Source organism: Callorhinus ursinus, unplaced genomic scaffold (assembly GCF_003265705.2).
Source record: "Callorhinus ursinus isolate GAN/ISIS: 27379988/994484 unplaced genomic scaffold, GSC_fseal_2.0 scaffold59, whole genome shotgun sequence".
NCBI lineage: Eukaryota > Metazoa > Chordata > Mammalia > Carnivora > Otariidae > Callorhinus > Callorhinus ursinus.
This window is the reverse complement of record NW_027397121.1, coordinates 5,533,348-5,554,234: the sequence shown is the minus strand read 5'-3', so window position 1 is coordinate 5,554,234 and position 20,887 is coordinate 5,533,348. Positions and strand designations below refer to the sequence as shown.

The following is a 20,887-nucleotide window of genomic DNA, read 5'->3' as shown; positions in this document are numbered from 1 at the left end:
CAGCTCCGCTGCTCCCCACCCTGGGTCCCTCCGAACCTACCTGGTCCTGGCGCAGGACCTCTGTTCCTCTCCCCCTGCTCCAGGCCTTGGGGGACCTCTTCTTATACTAAGAGCACTCTTGGAGGGAATGGCTAGGCTTGGAGCCTGAATTCAAGGTTCCCTTCCAGTTCCTCCCATGGTCTTGGGGAATCACAGGAGACTAGGGGGGCAGTGGCACATAGGAGATCCCACTGTGGCTGCTCCCAGACCTGGGCATTTGAGCAACCAGGACATGACTGGGGACCCACAGGCGGCGTTGGGCTTCTTCTAGAACCCTTGCCTTGGTGGTCTCCTTGGTAACAAGGGTTGGGCCTGGGTTTTAGCAGTCAAAGATGAAAGAAGATGATAGTATTCTCGGCTGCTTTTCTCATTCAGTTCCCTTGATTCAGAGAACCACTCTCCTTTCTTCCCTAGGAGAGGGCTTGGGGTTTTGTCTCTCCAATGGGAGAACTCTAGGCCCCCCAGAGGATGGCCCATGCCTCCTCCAGAGTCCCTGGGTCAGGGCCTTGCACTATTTGAACTGATGGTTTTCCCCTGGGCTTACTTGACTCTCCTGAGCTGCAGTTGAAACTTGTTTATGTCCTGCTCTGAATTCAGACAATAGGGAGAGTGACCCATCCATACTCCCCCTATTGTGACCCCCTCAGCAAAGAGAGAACTTACCAGTCAAGAAGGGGCAAGAGAAGAGACTTAGCTTTGAGGTTCTCTGGCTCCCATCTACCTTCTTACACCCTGCCTGATCCTCTGGATTCTTCTCCTTCCCCCGCCCCCCCATCTCCTACCTAGCCAGTCTCTCTCCATTAGGAAAGGAAAACAACAGAACAGCCAGCTTATCTCCATCTGGAACTAAAAGGAGGGCTTGGGAGGAGTTGGAGGTAGCCGGGAAGGGGCTGGGAAATGACCAAGTATGTGCCTCTCCTTTGAGGATGAGCAGTCAGGCCTGGAACCGGGATCTTTTTTTAAGACAGCTGAGCAAGGAGGAAAGGGAAGATGAATTGGTGGCCATCCCTCAGCTGTCTTAGGGATCACTAGGCTCACTCTTCCCAAGACTATCCCACCCTGACACCAGAGAGACAGTGGGCGGAAAAAGGAGGAGACTCCTATCTGTCCCTTCTTGTTCCCTGGAGGCTGAGAACCACCCTTCCTTAGCTCCCATCCCTCCCTGCACCCTCCCCGCTCCACCTCCTCCACCCCCTCAGCGCATTCCTGCCTGACAGCTCTGGCTTGTACCTGCCTCACTGCTGTCCACCTTGTTTCAATCAAGTAGGGGGCAGGGAAGTGGACTGCTTGGCTGCACTTGTGAGGGGATGGGGGCTGGGAGCCTCCACTGAATGCTCCTTCGAAAGCACAGGGAGGCAGCTGAGGCCTTCCCTCGCGCCTCTGCACTCTCTACTCCCTTCGAGTTTGGGATTCCTCCAAGCCAGTAACCCAATTACCATCCTCATGCCTCCCTCCTAAACAGAGACCTGTGCGGTCAACAACGGGGGCTGTGACAGTAAGTGCCACGATGCAGCCACGGGCGTCCACTGCAGCTGCCCCGTGGGCTTCATGCTGCAGCCAGACAGGAAGACCTGCAAAGGTAAGGGCTCTCAGAGGACAAGAGCATCGGGGTAAGGGGCCGAGGTTGGGACCAGAGATACAGTACCTATTATGGGAGCTCCTCAACCCCCGGGGGCTGTCCTGATAAGAAAGAACCAAGGGCATGGCTAAGGCTCGTCTCTCGTCTGTCTTTCCCACCTCAGTTCAAGGGGCACGAAAGTCTGGCCAGCTCCTTAGTGCCCCAACCTTACATTGTTTTCCTTGCTCTCATTCCTACCCCCTACAGGTCCCTAACCCTCTTGCTTAATGAACATGCCATTCTCATTTGTCCCTGGCTCTAGGAGGATATTTGAGCCCTGACTGTGTGTGTACAAGGTCACAGATGTGTTCCATAACCTTCTTAACCCACATTCCCCAGACCTTTCCAAGTGGAAAGGCTACACTGGTCAGAGGGAGAAGTTGGTGGCAGTTGGGAGCACTGATGCTGGAGCCTGGCTGCCTGGGTTCAGATCCCAGCTCTGCGATCCTGGGCAAGTTCCTTAGCGTCTGTGCCTCAGTTCCACTACAATAATGGTGCTTGTCCTAAGGATTAGATCAGTTATATATAAATCATATAAAAAGTACTTAGAACAGTACCTGACAGATGGTAAGTGTCTTGTGTTAACTATTATTATGGTATAATTTCCCATATTGTCCATCCTATTTCCCTTCCTTTTAATAAGCCGGGTCTGGGAGAAGGGTGGCGTGGGGGAGGAAAAAGGGAGGGTAGCCTCAGTGAAATAGTGATTCATCAGGTCTGTGTCCCCTGGTCACAAGGAGGCCTGGAAAGAGGACTGAGCTCCCCCTTTGTGTCTTTTGGCCCAACAGCTGGCAGAGAGGATGGGGAGACAGGGAGGGCTGGGGCAGCAGGTCAGACAGCCAGAGTTGAGAGGTTTCCTGCTGGGAAGGACTGTTGACAGGTATGCTAAGAGAGAAGTGGAAGACTGCCCTCTCTGCCCCCTCCCCCAAGTAGGGGTGAGTAGCCTGGGTCCTGTCTGCCACCAGCTTGGGGAACTTGACCTCAGGAAGGAAGCTGCTCACGGGCCCCCCTTCCCTTCCTAGTGCTGAAAGCCGCCTCAGGCCTGAGCCTCTCCAGACCTCTCCCAGTCCAGCCCCCTGCCTGGCCCCCACCCCTCCCCCAGCAGCTACCCAGCCTCACTGGCTCTCCTGGAGGTCCTGGTGCCTGGCTCTCTCCTAGCTCCTCCTCTCTGAATGGCTGCCCCTTTGAATCTTCACCTCTCTCTGCCACCCCCCACACCATCGCCTAGGGCTCTTAGGCCAGGCAGGGGCAGGGGACAGCATGGGATAAACCTTATCCACCAGCCTTTTGGGGAACGACCATCACCACAGAATGAAGGACAGAAACTAGCCCCCTGGTTCAAATGCCTACCTACTTCCTACTCTAGGCAATTCCCTGAGGGCCTGACTCTGCTTCCCATCTGTCCCTTTCTAACAGGGCTCAGTCCCAGGAAAGGTGTTCCTAATGACCACGGATCCCATGAACAGGGAAGAAACAGAGACTAGAGAGTGAGAGGGGAGTCAGAACAGCAGGCCCAGGGCTCTGCTTGATTTTCTCTCTCTGTGAGGGAGGGAGGGAGGTCATCTCCTGATTTGTTGTCCCCAGGCTTTGGTATCACCTTTGGTTCTCTCTACTTTGTCCTGCTTCCCCAGACATAGATGAGTGCCGCTTGAACAATGGGGGCTGTGACCACATTTGCCGCAACACAGTGGGCAGCTTTGAATGCAGCTGCAAGAAGGGCTATAAGCTTCTCATCAATGAGAGGAACTGCCAGGGTGAGCAGATGTGGGTCAAGGGGAAAGTCTTGGGAGAGGTACTAGGGGTGGGAGAGCTCCAGGGAGGCCAGAGGGCCAGAGTCTGAGAAAGTCAGTGGACACTGCGGAGAGTCTCCATAGGCAGTGTCATGCTGAAATTAGCAAACGTACCCCTTCCTCTTGATGGACCAGCTCTACCTTGCTCTTGGCAAGGAGGAGGGATGGATTTCTCCCTAATTCAAATCCTTGGCAGGATCTGACCTGCCTAACCCCATATGGTGGTCCTGATCCATGGGCACCAGATCTCACAGTTCCTGACTCTAAAGACTACAAGTGGAGGGGGCACGGGATGGGTAGGCACTGCCAAATCATTGATCCTAGGGCTGGGCCATGAGGGAGGGTCAAGGCCCCTCATGTGGGTCCTTCACCTAAGCACGGGGTCCCAGGGTCAAGTGCCCCAAGACAGATTCAGTGGCTTGCATCCCTGTTCTTCCAGATATAGACGAGTGTTCTTTTGATCGAACCTGTGACCACATATGTGTCAACACACCAGGAAGTTTCCAGTGCCTCTGCCATCATGGCTACCTGCTGTATGGTGTCACCCACTGTGGGGGTAAGCCAGCAAATTCAGACCCTCCGCCTCCTGGCCCCTCTCCCCTCCACACCCTGAACAAGTTCCTGAGTTGGCTTGTGGCTATGGGCAGTCAGTCCCCAGGTGCATGTGCCATGTCTGCATCCGTCATGATGACCTGGGAGATATTAAGACAACTAGGAGATGAGATCGGGGAACAGCATTCTGCTTGCATAATTTCTATCTCCCGTTCCATCGCTGCCTCTTGACTCCCATCCGCAACTTCCAAATTACAGCCCCAGTGGCAGGAAGGAGTGGAAGGCTTTAAAAACCTTGTCAGCCAGGCCCCTTTTCAGTCGGTTCTTTGGCTGGGGGCAGAGATAAGGGAGGGAGGTCCCAGGCTTGAGTTTTCTCAAGCCGGTAGTCAAGTCTCGGAGTGCCTGGGACTCTAAACAAAGGTCCTCACTCACTGCCCACTCCGTGGCTCCTACTCTGCCCCCACCGTTGTTGGTGTCTCCCTACTCCTTCCCCCAGATGTGGATGAGTGCAGCATCAACCGCGGAGGTTGCCGATTTGGCTGCATCAACACTCCGGGCAGCTACCAGTGTACCTGCCCCGCCGGCCAGGGCCGGCTGCACTGGAACGGCAAAGATTGCACAGGTGGGCTGCACCCTCTGCTGGCCAGAGCCGGCACTGCACTTTTGGGGGGGGTGGAAATTGGGGTCCTGGAAGTGGGGTCCTTCCACACTGAGGAAGCTGTGAAGTACTAGGGGAGCAGAATGTAGTCATTTGAGTTAGAGACATGAAAGTTCTGGTAAAGAATCCCCTCATCGGTCTCGGTTTACAGTCACAGTTCTGCAGGTAGCTAAGTCTCTTCCTCCAAATGAGCGAACGGCGGAGGAGGGTGGGGGAGTAAGGCCCTCTCCTCCTCGGGTCTCTCTCCCCTTCCTAGAGCCGGTAAAATGTCAAAGCAGTCCTGGTGCCTCGAAAGCCATGCTCAGCTGCAACCGGTCTGGCAAGAAGGACACCTGTGCCCTGACCTGCCCCTCCCGGGCCCGGTTTTCACCAGGTACACAGAGGCGGTTGCTGTAGGGCTGGCAGGGAGGAAAGGCCACCTGTGCAGGGAGCTCTTCTGCTTCCCCTGCATTACTCCACCCAGTGGGTGTTGGGACGGGTCAGAGCTGTGACAGCCCCCTTCTCTCAGAGTCTGAGAATGGCTTCACGGTGAGCTGTGGCACCCCCAGCCCCAGGGCCACTCCAGCCCGAGCTGGCCACACCGGGAACAGCACAAACTCCAACCACTGCCATGGTGAGCACCAGCCCAGAGGCCTTGTTCCCACCTTACTCTCTTGCTTAGTAACCCCTATTTCTCTTCATTGCTTCTTCTGGCCTTACTTTATCCTTGGATCCCCTTCCTTGCTCTGTCATTCTTCAGCCCTTCTGCCTTGCTCCCTCTGCCCCTAACATCTGACTCCCCTGGCTTTCATAATCCTTCTCCAGCCAAGCCCCTGGCTTATTGCCCAGCTTCTCGATACCCTCCACAGCAGTTCCCACCCCCACGGGGCCCCCAGGCTGTGCTGAGCTTCTACCATCCCTCTAGAGGCTGCAGTGCTGTCGGTTAAACAGCGGGCCTCCTTCAAGATCAAGGATGCCAAGTGCCGCCTGCACCTACGAAACAAAGGCAAAATGGAGGAGGCCAGCAGGATCCTGGGGCAAGGTCTGGACTGGGGCCCCCACCCCACTGGGTTGTCTGACCACCACACCCTTCCCACCGCTCCGCTCCTCTGCTTAGCGAGATCTCCAAAAACCCACTGGCATCCTGAACTCTGGACAGAGCAGGGGGAGAGGCTCTTGCAGGCACAGGGCCCAAGGAAGTCCTGGGATATCCCCCCACCAAATAATTGGTATCCTACATTAAAAGCGAACTGAGATAGTTGCGGAGATCTGGTGAGGTCTGGCTGGCTTGGGGTGGAACAGTGAGAGCTGGGAGCAAGAACTTTCTCTGCCCCTGGGGTTGACAAGGCCTCTCCCCCAGGTGGTGCCCCCTGCTCTGACTGCCAGGTCACCTTCATCCACCTCAAGTGTGACTCCTCTCGGAAGGGCAAGGGCCGGCGGGCCCGGACCCCTCCAGGCAAGGAGGTCACTCGGCTCACCCTGGAACTGGAGGCAGAGGTCAGAGCCGAAGAAACCACAGGTGGGACTGGGGGCACTGCTGGGAGGAGGGTGGAAAGCGAGGGGTCAGAGGTGGGGAAACTGCAGGTCTCAGCAGCAAAAGGAAGGGGCAACGCCTGTACTAAGGGCAGACCCTGCCTAACACCAAACTCAGGAGCCAGTCTCTTACTATGCCCCTCCTAGCTCCTAGCTTCGCTCCCCGCCCTCCTGCTCATAGCCACTTTCTCTTCCTTCCCTGACTCATACCATCATCTACCACCAGCTACCTGTGGACTCCCCTGCCTCCGACAGCGAATGGAACGGCGGCTGAAAGGGTCCCTGAAGATGCTTAGAAAGTCCATCAACCAGGACCGCTTCCTGCTGCGCCTGGCAGGCCTTGATTATGAACTGGCCCACAAGCCGGGCCCAGGAGCTGGGGAGCGAGCAGAGCTGGTGGAGACCTGTAGGCCTGGGCAGCACCGCGCTGGGGCTAAGTGTGGTAAGGGAGCTTGCTGGGGAACAGGGGAGTGGGGACGGCCCAACTTGGGCCTGACTCAGAGCAGGACACTTGACGGCCTCAGTTGTACCTCAAATTGTGAGGCAGCCAAGACCCTCCTGCCTATCGTCCTCCTTTCCCTGGTCCCAGGCTGAAATCTAGAGGGATATCATGTCTAGAGGGGCCACCAACCCTCCTGTATGTGGCTTTGGCCCCTGGTCTTCCCAAGCAGGATTCTGTCTCCTCCCAGACAAAGAGATTCTCCTTGAATCTGTGGCGGGGGGGGGGGGGGGGGCGGGAATCCCAGGCCTGGGGGGGGGGGAGGGGGGGGGGGGGGGGGGGGGGGGGGGGGGGGGTGGGTGGCTAGCACGGCCGACTCTCCCTCAGTCAGCTGCCCGCAGGGAACGTATTACCACGGCCAGATGGAGCAGTGTGTGCCATGCCCAGCGGGCACCTTCCAGGAGAGAGAAGGGCAGCTCTCCTGCGACCTTTGCCCTGGGAGTGATGCCCACGGGCCTCTCGGAGCCACCAACATCACCACATGTGCAGGTGCCAGGGGAACAAACAATACAGAGTGGGGTAGGGTGGGCACTGGGATGCCCACGGGCATGGGATTTCCCAAGGGCAGGTCCAGGCTCCAGACCACTCTCCTCGTCAGCATCCTGTTTGTGTGCCTCTGTCCCTGAGACTGGGTAATCCCGTGGGGATGACCAGGACCATCCCCATCAGAATTGGGCCCTTGATTCATTGCAGGTCAGTGCTCACCTGGCCAATACTCTGTAGACGGGTTCAAGCCCTGCCAGCCATGTCCACGGGGCACCTACCAACCTGAAGCAGGACGGACCTTGTGCTTCCCATGTGGTGGGGGCCTCACCACCAAGCATGAGGGGGCCATCTCCTTCCAAGACTGTGACACCAAAGGTGAATGGGCTACTCACTCGGAGACTCCCCAATTTGAACTACTTCCAAAAACTCTCCAAGTCCTCAGAGTAAACCTAAGTATGTTGCCCCACCATCTTCCCCAGACTGGGAAAGGCCCAGCTGCCTGACCAACCATACCATCCTGCTCAGAGGACGCATCCTGACCCTCACCAGTCCCAAGTCCAGGAATTAGGGAGTAAATAACAGTCTCATTTACTCCTCTGCTTTGGAGAATGGGTAGCACATTCCCCTCAATACTACAAATAAGTTTCTATAGGTTTGGCACGATGCTCAGTGCCTGAAAGAAAAGGATTGGCGCAGTAGCCGGCCAGTCTGTCAAGTTTGTTTTTCCCTAGGCTTAAATTCTGGCATGACTAGGAAAGGCTAGGACTTTGGAAGGAACTTGGGTGTCTTCAGTCCCCTGCTTCTCCACGATGAATATGTCCTGCTCATCCCATGCCCCAGAACTCCCACTTGCCTGCCATCTTAACTCCTACCTTTCCCCCTTGCCTGCAGTCCAGTGCTCCCCTGGTCACTACTACAACACCAGCATCCATCGCTGTATCCGCTGTGCCATGGGCTCCTATCAGCCCGACTTCCGTCAGAACTTCTGCACCCGCTGCCCAGGAAACACAAGCACTGACTTTGATGGCTCCACCAGCGTGGCCCAGTGCAAGAGTATGTGGCAGGCCAGGCAGTGGAAAAGGGGGTAGAGAGGCCTGGGAACAATGGCCATGAGAAGAGGTTGGGGGTGGGATAAGTAAACCCACAGGGAGCAAGGCTAAGGAGTGGGTGGGCACGAAAGTCCCACCCCCCACCTCTCCCAACCCACTCAATCCCAAGACCGTTGCTGGGCTGGGCCCCATGGCACTCTCTCCCTGGACACAGGTAGTGGGGAGACAGAGAGGTGAAGTGAGATGAGAAGGTACTAAAAGGGCGGGAAGGAAGGTGGACCCAGAACTTGGAGAAGAGATGATGAACCAGGAAGGCGGCTATCTACACGTGTCCGATGTCCACTTCAAAACGCTTCAATATCCCTCACCCATTTCCCCATTGACTTCCCTTCTCTTTCTTGCTCTCTTTCTTGCACCCGGGTTTGCATACAGATCGCCAGTGTGGTGGGGAGCTGGGTGAGTTCACTGGCTACATCGAGTCCCCCAACTACCCAGGCAACTACCCAGCTGGCGTGGAGTGCATCTGGAACATCAACCCCCCACCCAAGCGCAAGATCCTTATCGTGGTACCCGAGATCTTCCTGCCATCTGAGGATGAGTGTGGGGACGTCCTCGTCATGAGAAAGAACTGTGGGTGGCTGCAGAGCTGGGCCAGGGAAGGGCAACTCTGGTTGGGAGGGAGGGAGGGAGAGAGAGAAGATGGGTACAGGAAGAACGGGGGCAGTGAGAAGGGAGGCCTTGGGAGGGGAGAGGCTAACAAAGGAAAACAGCAACGAATGCTCTTTGTTTGGTGGAGAGCAGAGTTAAGAAAGCCAGCATTGGGATTAGAACTCCAATAGTGTTAACACATGTCACTTTCCTGTTCTAGCATTTTTGCTGTTCCATTCATTTAAATGTCAAGTTTCTTACACTCTTGTGAGTGCCTGGACATCAAAGAGGAGTTGTGGGACAAGCGGAGGGCAGGGGGAGAGGATATGTGTATGCTGGGGGTGGGGAGGTACATGCACGGGGGAGAGCCTCTGTCAGCGTGACTCCTTGCCCCCACGGCCCTCCTCCACGGGGGCTTGGGTAGCCTGCCCTGCTGCTCTCCTGACCTGCTGCTTGCCCTCCCAGCCTCCCCAGCCTCCATCACTACCTATGAGACCTGCCAGACCTACGAGCGGCCCATTGCTTTCACGGCCCGCTCCAGGAAGCTCTGGGTCAACTTTAAGACAAGCGAGGCCAACAGCGCCCGTGGCTTCCAGATCCCCTACGTTACCTATGATGGTGAGCAAGGGCAGGAATGCCAGGGGGGTGGGTGAGCAAGGCAAGGCTCACGAGTCTTAGGAGGGAGCAGGGGGAGCAGGGGGAGCAGGGGAAGTTTCCACTCGTAAACTGCTCCCGTTGGTTGATTTTGCAGAGGACTATGAGCAACTAGTGGAAGACATTGTTCGAGATGGCCGGCTCTATGCGTCTGAAAACCACCAGGAGATTTTAAAGGCAAGTGAACAAGCACAGCAATAAGAACAGCCAGCATTTAATGAGCATGTTAACAATGTGCAGGCAGTAGGCTGGGGGCTTACAGGAATATCCTCATTTGATATACACAAGAGCTCTATGAAATAGGTACTTTCATCATTCCCACTTTACACATAAGAAGACTAAGGCACAGAGTTACAGAACTTGCCCAGTGCGTCCAAGCCCATCTGACTGCAGGGTCCTTCACAGTACCTTCCACTGTGGGGGAAGAGGAAGAGAAGACGAGGAGATGAAATGTCCCCTACGGCTTGTACCAAGAAATAGGGGGGAAATGAGGTACAGAAAGATGCCTCTGCATCTTCCCCTCCCTTCCCTGCCTCCCTTCTCAGTTCCCACAGAAAAGGAGCAGATCTAGCACAGTGTTTCTCAGAGTTAATTCAGCACAACCTGTTTTAAAGGAAAAGAAATGTTACCAACGTTAAAGAATGAACTAGACCCCCCAGGGTCTGTGGATCTGTTTGAGAAAATCTTACTTGGGAAGCTACAGTCCTAGCAACAGTATTATCCTTCATAAATTATCAATGCAAGAACAAATTTTATCTTTATGGTTCCTAAAATCATTTTTGCATTATCATCAAAATAAGAGACACAATGACAAAGATCTCCTAGAACTTGCAGACTACAAAGAAAAGCATTTCAGCAGTGCTTTTTGAACATGTTTTAAAGCATCTGAACCCTTATTTCAGATGTGCTGTGGAACTCCAATGCATAAAGTAATGGGGATGAGGGGCCAGAAGCCCCGCCTCTTATTTTAAAAATCTGCTGATGCCATAGGAAGAATACTAGCCTAGAAGCCAGAAGACCTGAGTCTCAGTGCACAGTGCCTGGCACCTAGTAGGCTCTCCACACACCATGTTGCTGTTTCAGACAGAATGGTCAGGAAAGGCCTCTGAGAAGAGACCTGAATGAGGTAAAGGGCTACCCATTAGAAGATCAGGAAAGGAGCATTTTAAGCTGAGAAGCATGGGAGTTGTGTGGCGTGTTTGAGAACCCTGAAGCCAGGAGAGCTCAGCAGAGTAAGAAAGTCAAGGGGCACTAGAGGACAGAGGGCAGGGTACAGATCACTTTCAGCCCATGGGCCTTGCAAGGGACTGGGCTTTACTGAATGAAAAAAGAAACCAGAGAAGTGTTTTCAATAGCAAAAGGACATGATCTAATTAAAAACCAAAAAAGTCACTCTGGCTGCTGTGGGGGAGAACAGTCTCTAGAGGGACAAGGATAGGTGGGAGCAAGGAGCAGGGAAGCAGGGTAGGAGGCTATTGCAAGTTGTCCAAGTGAGAGATGATGGTGGCCTGGACAGGTGGTAGCTGTGGAGGCTGCAGGAAACGGTCAGACCCCAGATATATTTTGAAGGTGGAATCGACAGGATTTGCTGTGGTTGTGGGCAAGAGAGAGGAGTCAAGGATGACTCCAAGGACTGGGTCATGAGCAAGGGAAGGATGGCGCTGCCAATGACGGAGTTGTAGGATTCTAAAGGAGGAACAGATGGTGGGATGGGAATCCAGAGTTCACCTCTGGGCATGCCTACTCAACATCAGGAGGGGCTGCTTCTGAGTCAAGGCTGGTGTCCCTCTTTCCCATCCCCAACGCTGAGGCTGACACTGCCGCCTGCCACCCTTTGCAGGACAAGAAGCTCATCAAGGCCTTCTTTGAGGTGCTGGCCCACCCCCAGAACTACTTCAAGTACACAGAGAAGCACAAGGAGATGCTGCCAAAATCCTTCATCAAGCTACTCCGCTCCAAAGTTTCCAGCTTCCTGAGGCCCTACAAATAGTGCCCCTAAGCCCAAGACCCAGGTTTTAAAGCCCCCAGACTCCTTAGCCCTCAGAGCCGGCAGCCCCCACCCCCAGATGAGGAACTCTTTCCTCTCTTTCTTTTTGGAGGAAAAAAAAAATCACTATAGACAAAGCACTCTTCCTTTCTGTCTCTCTAGCTTCCTTTCCTGTCTCTGCCTCTCTCTTTCTCCCTCTCTCTTACTGTGGTCTCTTTTCCTACACGCTACCTGGAAAAGCCATTAAGTGCTGGCTCTGTTTCCCCTGAGGGGTAAAAGAACAGTGTCCCCTTCCCCTTCCCGGCCACATTGCCCATTTTACTAGCTCACATCCTTGGCCTCCATCAGCTTGGGAGGGTGCTAGAGGCCCATGAAGGAAGTGGGGAATGGGGCGGGGGAAGAAGGGCTTCTGCCATTTTAGGGTTGTGCCTTGCTAGTCAGGAGCCAAACGTCCCCTGGCTGTGCCCCCCAGGGTGATTCTAACAACCCAGGGTTCTGCCAAAGAAGCCTTTGACTTACAGGCTTAATGCCAGCACTGGTCCTCTGGGGCACGTGGTTCGAGCCCTGGACTGTCCACTCAGCTGGCTTTCTTGTCTATACAGCTTCTCTCCTTCCCCCACGTCTGCTTGGGGTCCAATCCATGAGGGCTTACAAAAGGCCCATAGCACTGGGCTAGTGGACAGCAGCTGAATGAGGAAAAGCAGCAGGCATTACCATGTTGAATGTGCCGCTGTCCCCCCCCAACAGAAAGACTATAGCTCTGCAGGACAGAAACCAGGTTTTAAAGCATCACCAAAAAAAAAAAAAAAAGAAGAAGAAGAAGAAGAAAGAAAGAGAGAAAGAAAGAAAGAAAATGTATCATCTAAAGGACTAGACTACAGAACAATTGGAAGCCAGCCTCAAACACTAATCCCCTTTCTTGTCTTCCTGGCCCAGCCATCTCCTCACCCCTACCTGAGTGCTCCCTGGGGGAGCCCTACTCCCCTTGCTAAGTGTTGTCCTTAAAGAAACATGGCTGCTGACCAGAAGCCAGCCTGGGCCTTGCCCCAGACTTGTCTTTCCCTTGTAGCCCCAGATGGCTTGTGGGCTCCACCAAAGAGGACCCTGCTCTGCAGCCAGCCCAGAGCCACCTACCTCTGGCCCCAGGTTGTGGGCAGCAAGAGGAATGTGTGCACACTTGGCGAGCCTTCTGCCCACCCTGTCCACATCTAATAAGTGCAATCATTTTGAGTCTTCCTATGTTGTCTAGAGGGAGGGGTTTTTGTTTTCTGGTTTTGTTTTTTGTTTTTGTTTCTTTTTTCCTCTATTAGAACAAACCTATTTATAGCTGCCCAAGAGAGAAGAGTGTATGTTTGAAGTGGAAGAAAAAAGGTTTTGAATCTCATGAACCTTGAGTGCTGGAGCTGCCTCTGCTCCCCGACCAGTGGCCATCCAGACCTCTGGAGCCCTCAGCTGGGGGAACCCAAAACTGTAGCTCAGAGGCACCTGATGTGTAGGAGAGTAATTCTGGGACTTGACGGAGCAGGAAGGAGAGGGACCTGTGTTTGCTAATCCAATCCTGCCATCCCTATGCCTCTCTGTGGATTCAGCATGGACCTCACGACTGTAGAGGCCGATAGAATCGGTCAGTGACTCTCCACTCCCAAGTAGGGAAAGCCTCCATCTTTTCCCTGCCTTCATCCTGTTTGCCCCTGGTGTACACATGGAAGAGCATCAGGACAAACCCCCTGGAGATGGGCTGACTGAGGGCCCTGAGGCCAGAGGCAAGGCTATGGGAACCAAGAACAGGACAGTTATCCAGGCATGAAGTTTGTCTGACCTTGGCCACTCTGCCTACCCCTACCGGTTTGCCATTCCCTCTAGGAGTGGACTTCAAGCCTAGCTTCCTCCACTACTGCTTTTCAAAAGGAAGAATCAAGCCCATGCCCAAGCCCACATCCTGCACACATTCTACCCTCATTCCACTGCTGTCTATAAATTTATTTTCCATTTGCTCCTTTTATTTCCCCCAAAGCTGTAGTTCTATTCAATCAAAGGCTACCAATTAACTCCTAGGGTTCATTTCTAAGTGACTATCCCAGGTTATTGCTCCCCCAGGAGAGTCGACACCACATAAAGAAGCTTGCACCATCCCCTCACTCCCTAATCAGTAGCGTTCACCAGCCAAAGATAGCCTTAGGCAGTAGGTAGCCAAGGTCAAAGCTAGTTCCCCCCTGACTTCCATTAGCGAACACCCAGGCCCTTGGCAGTAGAGTGTCTGGCTTCCTGTGTCTCTCTTAGTCAGAGAGGGCTCTCCTATAAACATACAACATGGCTGCTTCCATACAAGAAAATGGTCATTTAATAGAAGTATCCACATTTCCCAGGAAATGCCATGGAAACTGCTTTAATCCACTCTGACCATCCTCATTCTCCACCAGAAGCTAGGATAACTTTCTGATTCTCTCCCTACCATTGCATCTCTCTTAGAAAGCTAAGCAGAGTACTTCCCAACTTAGGCCTTCAGGGTCTGGCTTCTCCTTGCTCTCTTCCTTTCCTGTCACCCCATACATACACATAAACAGATTTCCTCCAATAATTTATTCCATAGTTTCTGGAAACTGCGAGTGGTTTCCACAGTATGGAAAGTATAGACCACTAGGCTTCTTAATTGATGTCAAAACAGATCTTGGTGAGCAGGTAAAGACCTGCTAATGTCCACCATGATTAGTTTAGGTCGTCCAAGTAGGGGGTTAACAATCCAGGCAAAGCTACTGCTGAACATATGGAGGAAGCCAGTCTTGGGGCATCAAACCAGGGGTTAAGTAGACTGAATGAGGAGTCAACACTCAGGGACTCTCCAGGCCTTTTACAGGTCAGACAGAAAAAAAAGTTTTTACCAGTGTAAGGAAGGAAGTAGATGGTGTAAATGGGAACCCTTCACGAACCAGTCCCAAGGCCTCTCTGCAGGATGGGGGTGTTTACAGGGCCACAGTACTGTGAGGCTTCATTTCTCTTAGTACAAAACCTGCCTTGATCTGAGTCTGGGAATGGGAAGCCATTTCTGCAAGGACTCTGAGCGCCAAGTGATGCACATCAGAAAGGCACTTAAATCCTCAGCAACATGGCAATCCCTTTTTACTTCTCTGCCTCCCTCTTTCTGTATTATTAGGCCAGGTCCATTCCTTAAACCCGAGGGAACTCTCAGTCAGGAGAAAACTGACCAGAGCCCGGACTTGAGCTGCCCTACCGCAGGCCTATAAATCCCCAGAAGACACTGGGCTGTGACTGCTCTGACTTCCTGAGGATTGGGTTAGTTTGAGGTAATGGAGGCTCAGATTTGTTGCTGCAAGTTCAGTAATACGGCCCTGGTCTCTGGCCCTAATGAAATTTTTGTATCTGAGAAGTGTTCTCCATAGTCATGTGTGAGGGGACTCTGTAGTGGACTGACAGGTCATATCTCAAAATGTCAGAAAACATAGAGCATTCAAACTTTGTTATTTGCTGCTTAACCTCAATATAACAGGCTCACACTAGGGGGAGGGAGACAAAGTATAACTGACCATAAGCAGAAAATAATGTTAACCTGCTTGGCTTCTTTCTAAAGCACAAAAGTGGAAGCAAACAACACAAGGATATCTTTAAATTGGACCTGTCTCAAAGATAGCACACCCTGTCCTTGGGCCATTATTTGGACTAGGAACCCTTTAAGAAAATATATGATTAGAGAGAATAGAACCCCCAGTTCTGTTATCAGCTTATCTAGACAACACATTGTAGCAGTTTGGACAAACTGAAAACTTTATTCTTCTATGTGAGTTAAACTGAAGTTTCAGAGAATAATCATTACCATGTGGGAGGCTTTTTTTAATGCAGAAAAAGAATCTCAAAATGTTGTATTTATATCTGCCTTCCACTGCTGCCAATATAGTAAGTATCTCCTACACAATCAACAATAAACAGTAAATGATGCAGTTCATAGAGTATTTTGCACTTGGGGAAAAAATGTATCTGAACTTGTAAAAAGAAATGTTTGGATTTTGTATTGTCTTTTTTTATTATTATTATTAAAATACTAAATGAAACTCCTTGGCCTGGCATCTATTCCTCTGTGTCAATAGTTTATTCTAGAGCTGGAAACAAAGTGTCTTCTGGCTTTCAGATAGGACTTACAAAATTGTCTCATGTATCCATCTTATTCCTAATGATTTTGGAATCTGAAAAGGCTTCTCTCTCTATTTTTAAAGGTAGTATCAAGAATTATCCCCTACGGGGGATCTAGGGAGTAGGGGAAGTTTAGGGTATTGTTTCTCCTTACTATAGTACAGTTCCCCAAATCTAGCCAGGCCACAGACTCCCTAATTAAGATGTCCCGCTCTAGCAAAATACCAGCACTGAGAGGTACAAGGCAGTACACTCTTGGCCACCCAATAGAATTCTGAAATATCATTTAGCCACTATGACCATTACTACCATAGGGCACAGGAACACAATCTCCAGTCTCTTACAAATGAACAGTCCCAATTTCTAGGCTCAGAGATGATAGATAAAACTTGTTACAATTATGTAATTCCCTGACATAAAATTTTATTGGATTTAATATCCAAATGATATAGCAATTTAAGAGAAACAAGGCAAAAATCTACCTGATCAAAAAATATGTTGAGTTGGCCTACTAGAATCCTAAACTTCCTTGTTAGCATCTATAAAGGATAGGTGCATTCATTTCTCAATTACTGAGCTCCTGTTATGTGCCCTGCATCGTGCATCAGGCTATCACAGCTTGATAACAATAGCCATACTCAAGACCCATACTCCTCAGGTAAGATTCTGATTACAACTGATCTTTCCACATTCACTTCTCAACAGGAGAGAAAATCCAGTCTACCCGGTGGCTATGAGTATATGTTAATTCACTGGCATTCCGTTTTATATATTAACTTCCTGTAAGTTTGATTTAGTGTGACAAAACATTAACACTTTGGTGGGCTGACAAAATCACGTTTCTAGAACTGCAAAGCCAAGGACCAATACAGGACTATTATGACTACGTCAGCTCGGGGCCATCCTCTCTGACTTATTTCTTAACCCTCTTTTATTCCAAAACAGCAAGTCTTCCACCTTCTTCCTAGAACATTTGTGATGTTGTCCCTGATTAATGTATAATCAGGGCCAGTACTGTTGAGTCTGCTTATATCAGTCTTTATAAAACGGGCACATGAAGACATCCCAAGGAACTCTTTCCAAGGGTATGTGAAGACATTCCAAGAGATACTAGGCAAGGAAATCAATCTGAGGGGCATTTTAAGGAAATAAGTTTCCAGATCCTCAACTTCTATTAGAAATCTTCCCCCAAATGAATCTGTTTGGGAACCAGCCGGGATACTTAGGCACACTCCATTCCACCTCCTCTTTCAGCATAGTCTTTGTCCTACTTTACAAAAGAAAGGCATATCCCTCACCTACACTGAATCTTCATCCATGGCCCAGGATATAAAAACCTGGGGAACAGGAGGGAGGCGTTGTTTTTTCCATTCATATAAAAATATTCCTATTACAATCAGTCCTCTTATTTCATCTTATAAAATGTTTACTATTTTCTACCACCTACTAGTAAAACCAAATTGTTTGTTAGCTGTTCAGTCCATTATTTCTTAGCAAATATACTTTTCTTTTTTATTAGGTATGTAAGAAAAAGCTTGTCATGAAGTCTAAAAAAATTAATTGGAGTTATTTCTGATTTTTTTTAAAGATTTTATTTATTTATTTGGCGGAGAGATACAGAGAGAGCAAGTAGGCAGAGACGCAGGCAGAGGGAGAGGGAGAAGCAGGCTCCCCGCCGAGCAGGGAGCCTGATGCGGGGCTCGATCCCAGGACCCTGGGATTATGACCTGAGCCGAAGGCAGCCGCTTAACTGACTGAGCCACCCCCAAAGTCAAACATCAGAATTCAACACGAGCACATATCCGTATCTGCCAAGGGGATAACATGCCTTCGATCCTACTTCTCATTTAGCTACTAGTAGATTTAGCTACATATTACTCTCTACTAGCTACTAGTAGATTTAGCTACATATTACACGGCATTATTCCAAATTATATAATGAGAAATAGTACTATCTTGTTTTTACAGTTTTTGCAATGTTAATATTAACTCTACATAATTTTAATCATGACTGATTTTTAGTAATCTATTTTATAAGTTACAACTAATAATTTATTTCCCAGTGATTTTTTACAATAGTCTTTAAAACAAATATTAGCATATTTATTTGAATTGAAGAATAAAGTCAGACTTTTTCCTAACAAAGTTAAGTCTGATTTAGCTGATTGGTTTGAAAGAAGATTGGCTTTGCTAATTCCACAAATGGCAGGTGTTTTCCATACTGACGTGAATCTGCACTTCAATATTTTCACAAAAAGATCCTGAAAACATGTAATGATAAAAGAATTTTATAAAAAAAATTGTGTTGGTAAAAGAGTATGAAAATCAGTCTGATTAACAAGATGCCTCTGAGTGAAAAGGTAACAGGTAACTAACAGTAATTTTTATAAGACTGAAACTGAGACTCTAAAGCCTGGATAACAAATCCTTTTGCAAGTTCAGTGGTTTCCAATTCTTTGTTTTTAATAAAATTAAAGGACTCTATTTGATAGTACTTGAGAATATTATTTGGTAATAGGACACCTTGTGATCACTGGCATGTAATTTAGGAGTAGTTCAAAGCCTCAAGGACTAATGCTGTAACAAATCTCTTCCTTTCCCCAATTACTACATGAACAAGGTTTCTCAATGCTTACGTCTATAAAAATAAAAAACAGAATGGATATTGCACCTTATCTCCTTCTACCATTAGGTCTGAATACCTGAACTCATCCATGAAAACCCGAACCAATTAAGAAATACCATATTTCTCATTAAAGGATGCATTTTTTTAAAGTTTTTATTTATTCATTTAAGTAATTTCTACACCTAATATGGGGCTCGAACTAACGACCCCAAGATCAAGAGTCGCATGCTCTTGACTGAGCCAGCCAGGCACCCCAAGGGATGCATTTTCAATAAAAATTATACTTTTTAGGTTTCACAAGTTATAAAAACATGTATATTTATGTTTTTTTAATAAATTTGTGTACCAGTAATAACTGTAATGACAATTCAATTCAAAAGAAACTTTTTAACAATTAAAGCCTATGGTCACAGGCAATAAACTTAAATTTACACTCATTCTTGTTGCAAAGAAGTGTGACAGTAATCAATAAAAGTCTTTAAAACATACAAATACACTAATTAGGATACAGTTCTGTAGGCAAAGTGAATGGAATTAGGAGTTCAAGAAGAAAGGGAACCATATAAAATTTCTGCTAAAGGGCTTGTTCATATATTTTTAAATAGATGATGGTGGGCATCAAATATTTAGGGTATTTGGAGTACACTGGATACCATTAAAGAGTTACAGAATGGTTTAAGTTTAAAATGTTAAAATTACAATAACTCAGAAATTATATCTTCTACAAGTACAGATACCAACTTTTAAATGAACAAGGGGTTATACAGTCCTTTCAAATTCTTTTATAGATTCCATGTTTTAAAAATGTCCTAAGACCACTAGCCTAGGGGCGCCTGGGTGGCTCAGTTAAGCGTCTGCCTTCAGCTCAGATCAGGATCCCAGAGTCCTGGGATCGAGCCCCACATCGAGCTCCCTGCTCAGCGGGGAGGTGGCTTGTCCCTCTCCCTCTGCCCCTCCCTCTATTTGTGCTCTCTCTCAAATAAATAAATAAAATCTTTAAAAAAAAAAAAAAGACCACTAGCCTATATGGTGGTATATTGTCAGGGTGGGGCTCAAAGGCAGAACACAAGCTGCTAGAAATGACCTTCAATCCTCCACTCCAAAATATGTTCTTCATCAGTTCTCCTGAGTACCTGAAACTACCCGTCAAAATCTTATTACTTCAAAGTCACACACTGATTGCCCAGAGTTTTTGTTCATTGTGTAATAGGAGAGGTGATTAGCCAGATTAGGATCTGCATGGAATGTGAGAAAGGACAAATGTATTTTTCATTATGGAAAAAGGTGGTGAGGAGACAAACTAGGACAACCTGAGTTCTAGTCCCTGCTCTATTTCTAACCAGGAGTTTATGCTACAGGACATGCTATTTATTCTCTCTGCAGGTATGTAAAATAACTTGTCAAACTTCCACCAAAAAGGAACAGAAAGGGCACCACAGTGGTCAGGCTGTTTATTTCTATACCAGGAGGTATAGAAAGTCTCAATTATTAACCATAAGCATGGGCCATCAACTGTCACTCACTGCCCACTGAAACAGAGAACCTGCAGACAACTCTGGCCCCAGTCCCACCTCTGGAAAGGATGTGTCAAAACAAATAAGACAGGCAAGAGCGGATGCCTAAAATTGGAAAAGCGTGCTTTCTGGTTAAGCTCTTCCGACAGGGTAGGTAAGAGGCTGTCAGTGCCCTCAATAGCATCGTTAGCTACCATAGGCCCCAAACCCTGTACTTTGTAACTGTTTCTATTTTATCGGAATACTTCCTTTGAAAATTCTTTTTTTTTTTTAAGTTAAATTTTTGGGGGTGCGGGGAGGGAGGATACCAAAAAAAAAAAAAAAGTTAGTCTAAAAGGACAGAGAGGGAAAAGTTTCTCACCTCATTCCTCCAGGCACCCAATTCCTCTCCTAAGAAGCAACCTTTACCAGTTCCTTATCTAACTCCTCTCAGTTATTTTTAATGTTTTACCAAAAGCTCACTCCCTTTTAATTTTCCCTTGGATTTCTGCAAATTCCCCCAACTAGCCCCTCCCTCCTGGGAGGGGTGAAATGGCAAAAGGGCTTGGTTTTGCTCACCCCAGGCGAGCCTACGGTGGGGAGCAGCTGGTTTTAAGGCTGCGGGTGGGGCTGAGGGGGGTACGAGGGTGAGAGAACCCGCGAGGGCCGTCAGGGCGCCCTCCCTAGAGAGGCAAAGTCCCTCACGGCTCCTCAATGACGTCCTTTTCGAGACGGAGCCAGTAATACCTGCAGTTGCTTCCTTCAGGGTGTTAGTTCGAAGATCGTAGGCAGTGCCTGCGGACTGCGCCCAGTAAAGCGCTTCGGGGCGGTAAGGCGCAGGAGGAAGCCCCCGGGCTCTGAACCCCAAGGAGAAGGTCCGCAGCCCCAGTGCGGGCAGTGGCACCCGCGGGAACGGCTTCCCTCACAACCTAACCCTCCCGTCCTCCCCGGCTCCTGGAGCGCCCTTTTCGCCCGCAGGCAGCCGACGAGACAGCGTGGAGCCCTCGGGGCCTCGGGCTCCTCCCCGCTGCCGCCTCAGGCCTCAGGTGGACCGAGTCCCTCGGAGGGACAGGTGGCAGCTCCCCATTGCTATAGCGACGACCCGGCTCGCCAGCCGCGCCCAGGCCCTGACC

At 49.7% G+C, this 20,887-nt stretch overlaps 1 protein-coding gene and 1 long non-coding RNA gene across 5 annotated transcripts in view; one reads left to right on the top strand and one right to left on the bottom strand.

Annotated features, from left to right (window-relative positions):
* The window catches only part of SCUBE3 (signal peptide, CUB domain and EGF like domain containing 3), a 33,042-nt gene extending 21,162 nt beyond the window's left edge, over nucleotides 1–11,880 (top strand). For 2 of the 4 annotated variants that reach the window (XM_025862502.2, XM_073884792.1), the window contains 16 exons: nucleotides 1,502–1,618; nucleotides 3,289–3,411; nucleotides 3,887–4,003; nucleotides 4,496–4,621; nucleotides 4,914–5,030; nucleotides 5,166–5,270; nucleotides 5,562–5,678; nucleotides 5,997–6,155; nucleotides 6,396–6,611; nucleotides 6,996–7,157; nucleotides 7,362–7,529; nucleotides 8,046–8,207; nucleotides 8,636–8,833; nucleotides 9,317–9,469; nucleotides 9,603–9,682; nucleotides 11,346–11,880. In XM_025862502.2, the coding sequence (XP_025718287.1) occupies nucleotides 1,502–1,618; nucleotides 3,289–3,411; nucleotides 3,887–4,003; nucleotides 4,496–4,621; nucleotides 4,914–5,030; nucleotides 5,166–5,270; nucleotides 5,562–5,678; nucleotides 5,997–6,155; nucleotides 6,396–6,611; nucleotides 6,996–7,157; nucleotides 7,362–7,529; nucleotides 8,046–8,207; nucleotides 8,636–8,833; nucleotides 9,317–9,469; nucleotides 9,603–9,682; nucleotides 11,346–11,495 (2,270 nt within the window). In that variant the 3' untranslated portion in view covers nucleotides 11,496–11,880. The remainder of the gene's footprint in view (nucleotides 1–1,501; nucleotides 1,619–3,288; nucleotides 3,412–3,886; nucleotides 4,004–4,495; nucleotides 4,622–4,913; nucleotides 5,031–5,165; nucleotides 5,271–5,561; nucleotides 5,679–5,996; nucleotides 6,156–6,395; nucleotides 6,612–6,995; nucleotides 7,158–7,361; nucleotides 7,530–8,045; nucleotides 8,208–8,635; nucleotides 8,834–9,316; nucleotides 9,470–9,602; nucleotides 9,683–11,345) is intronic. The other 2 variants (XM_073884794.1, XM_073884795.1) reach the window with 2 other exon arrangements.
* LOC112816127 (uncharacterized) lies at nucleotides 9,710–20,865 on the bottom strand. The gene is made up of 3 exons (XR_003206122.2): nucleotides 20,502–20,865; nucleotides 12,012–12,178; nucleotides 9,710–9,919 (listed from the first exon to the last, which is right to left on the bottom strand). It is a non-coding gene; the product is annotated as an uncharacterized lncRNA (long non-coding RNA).
* Nucleotides 20,866–20,887: the final 22 nt, after the last annotated feature.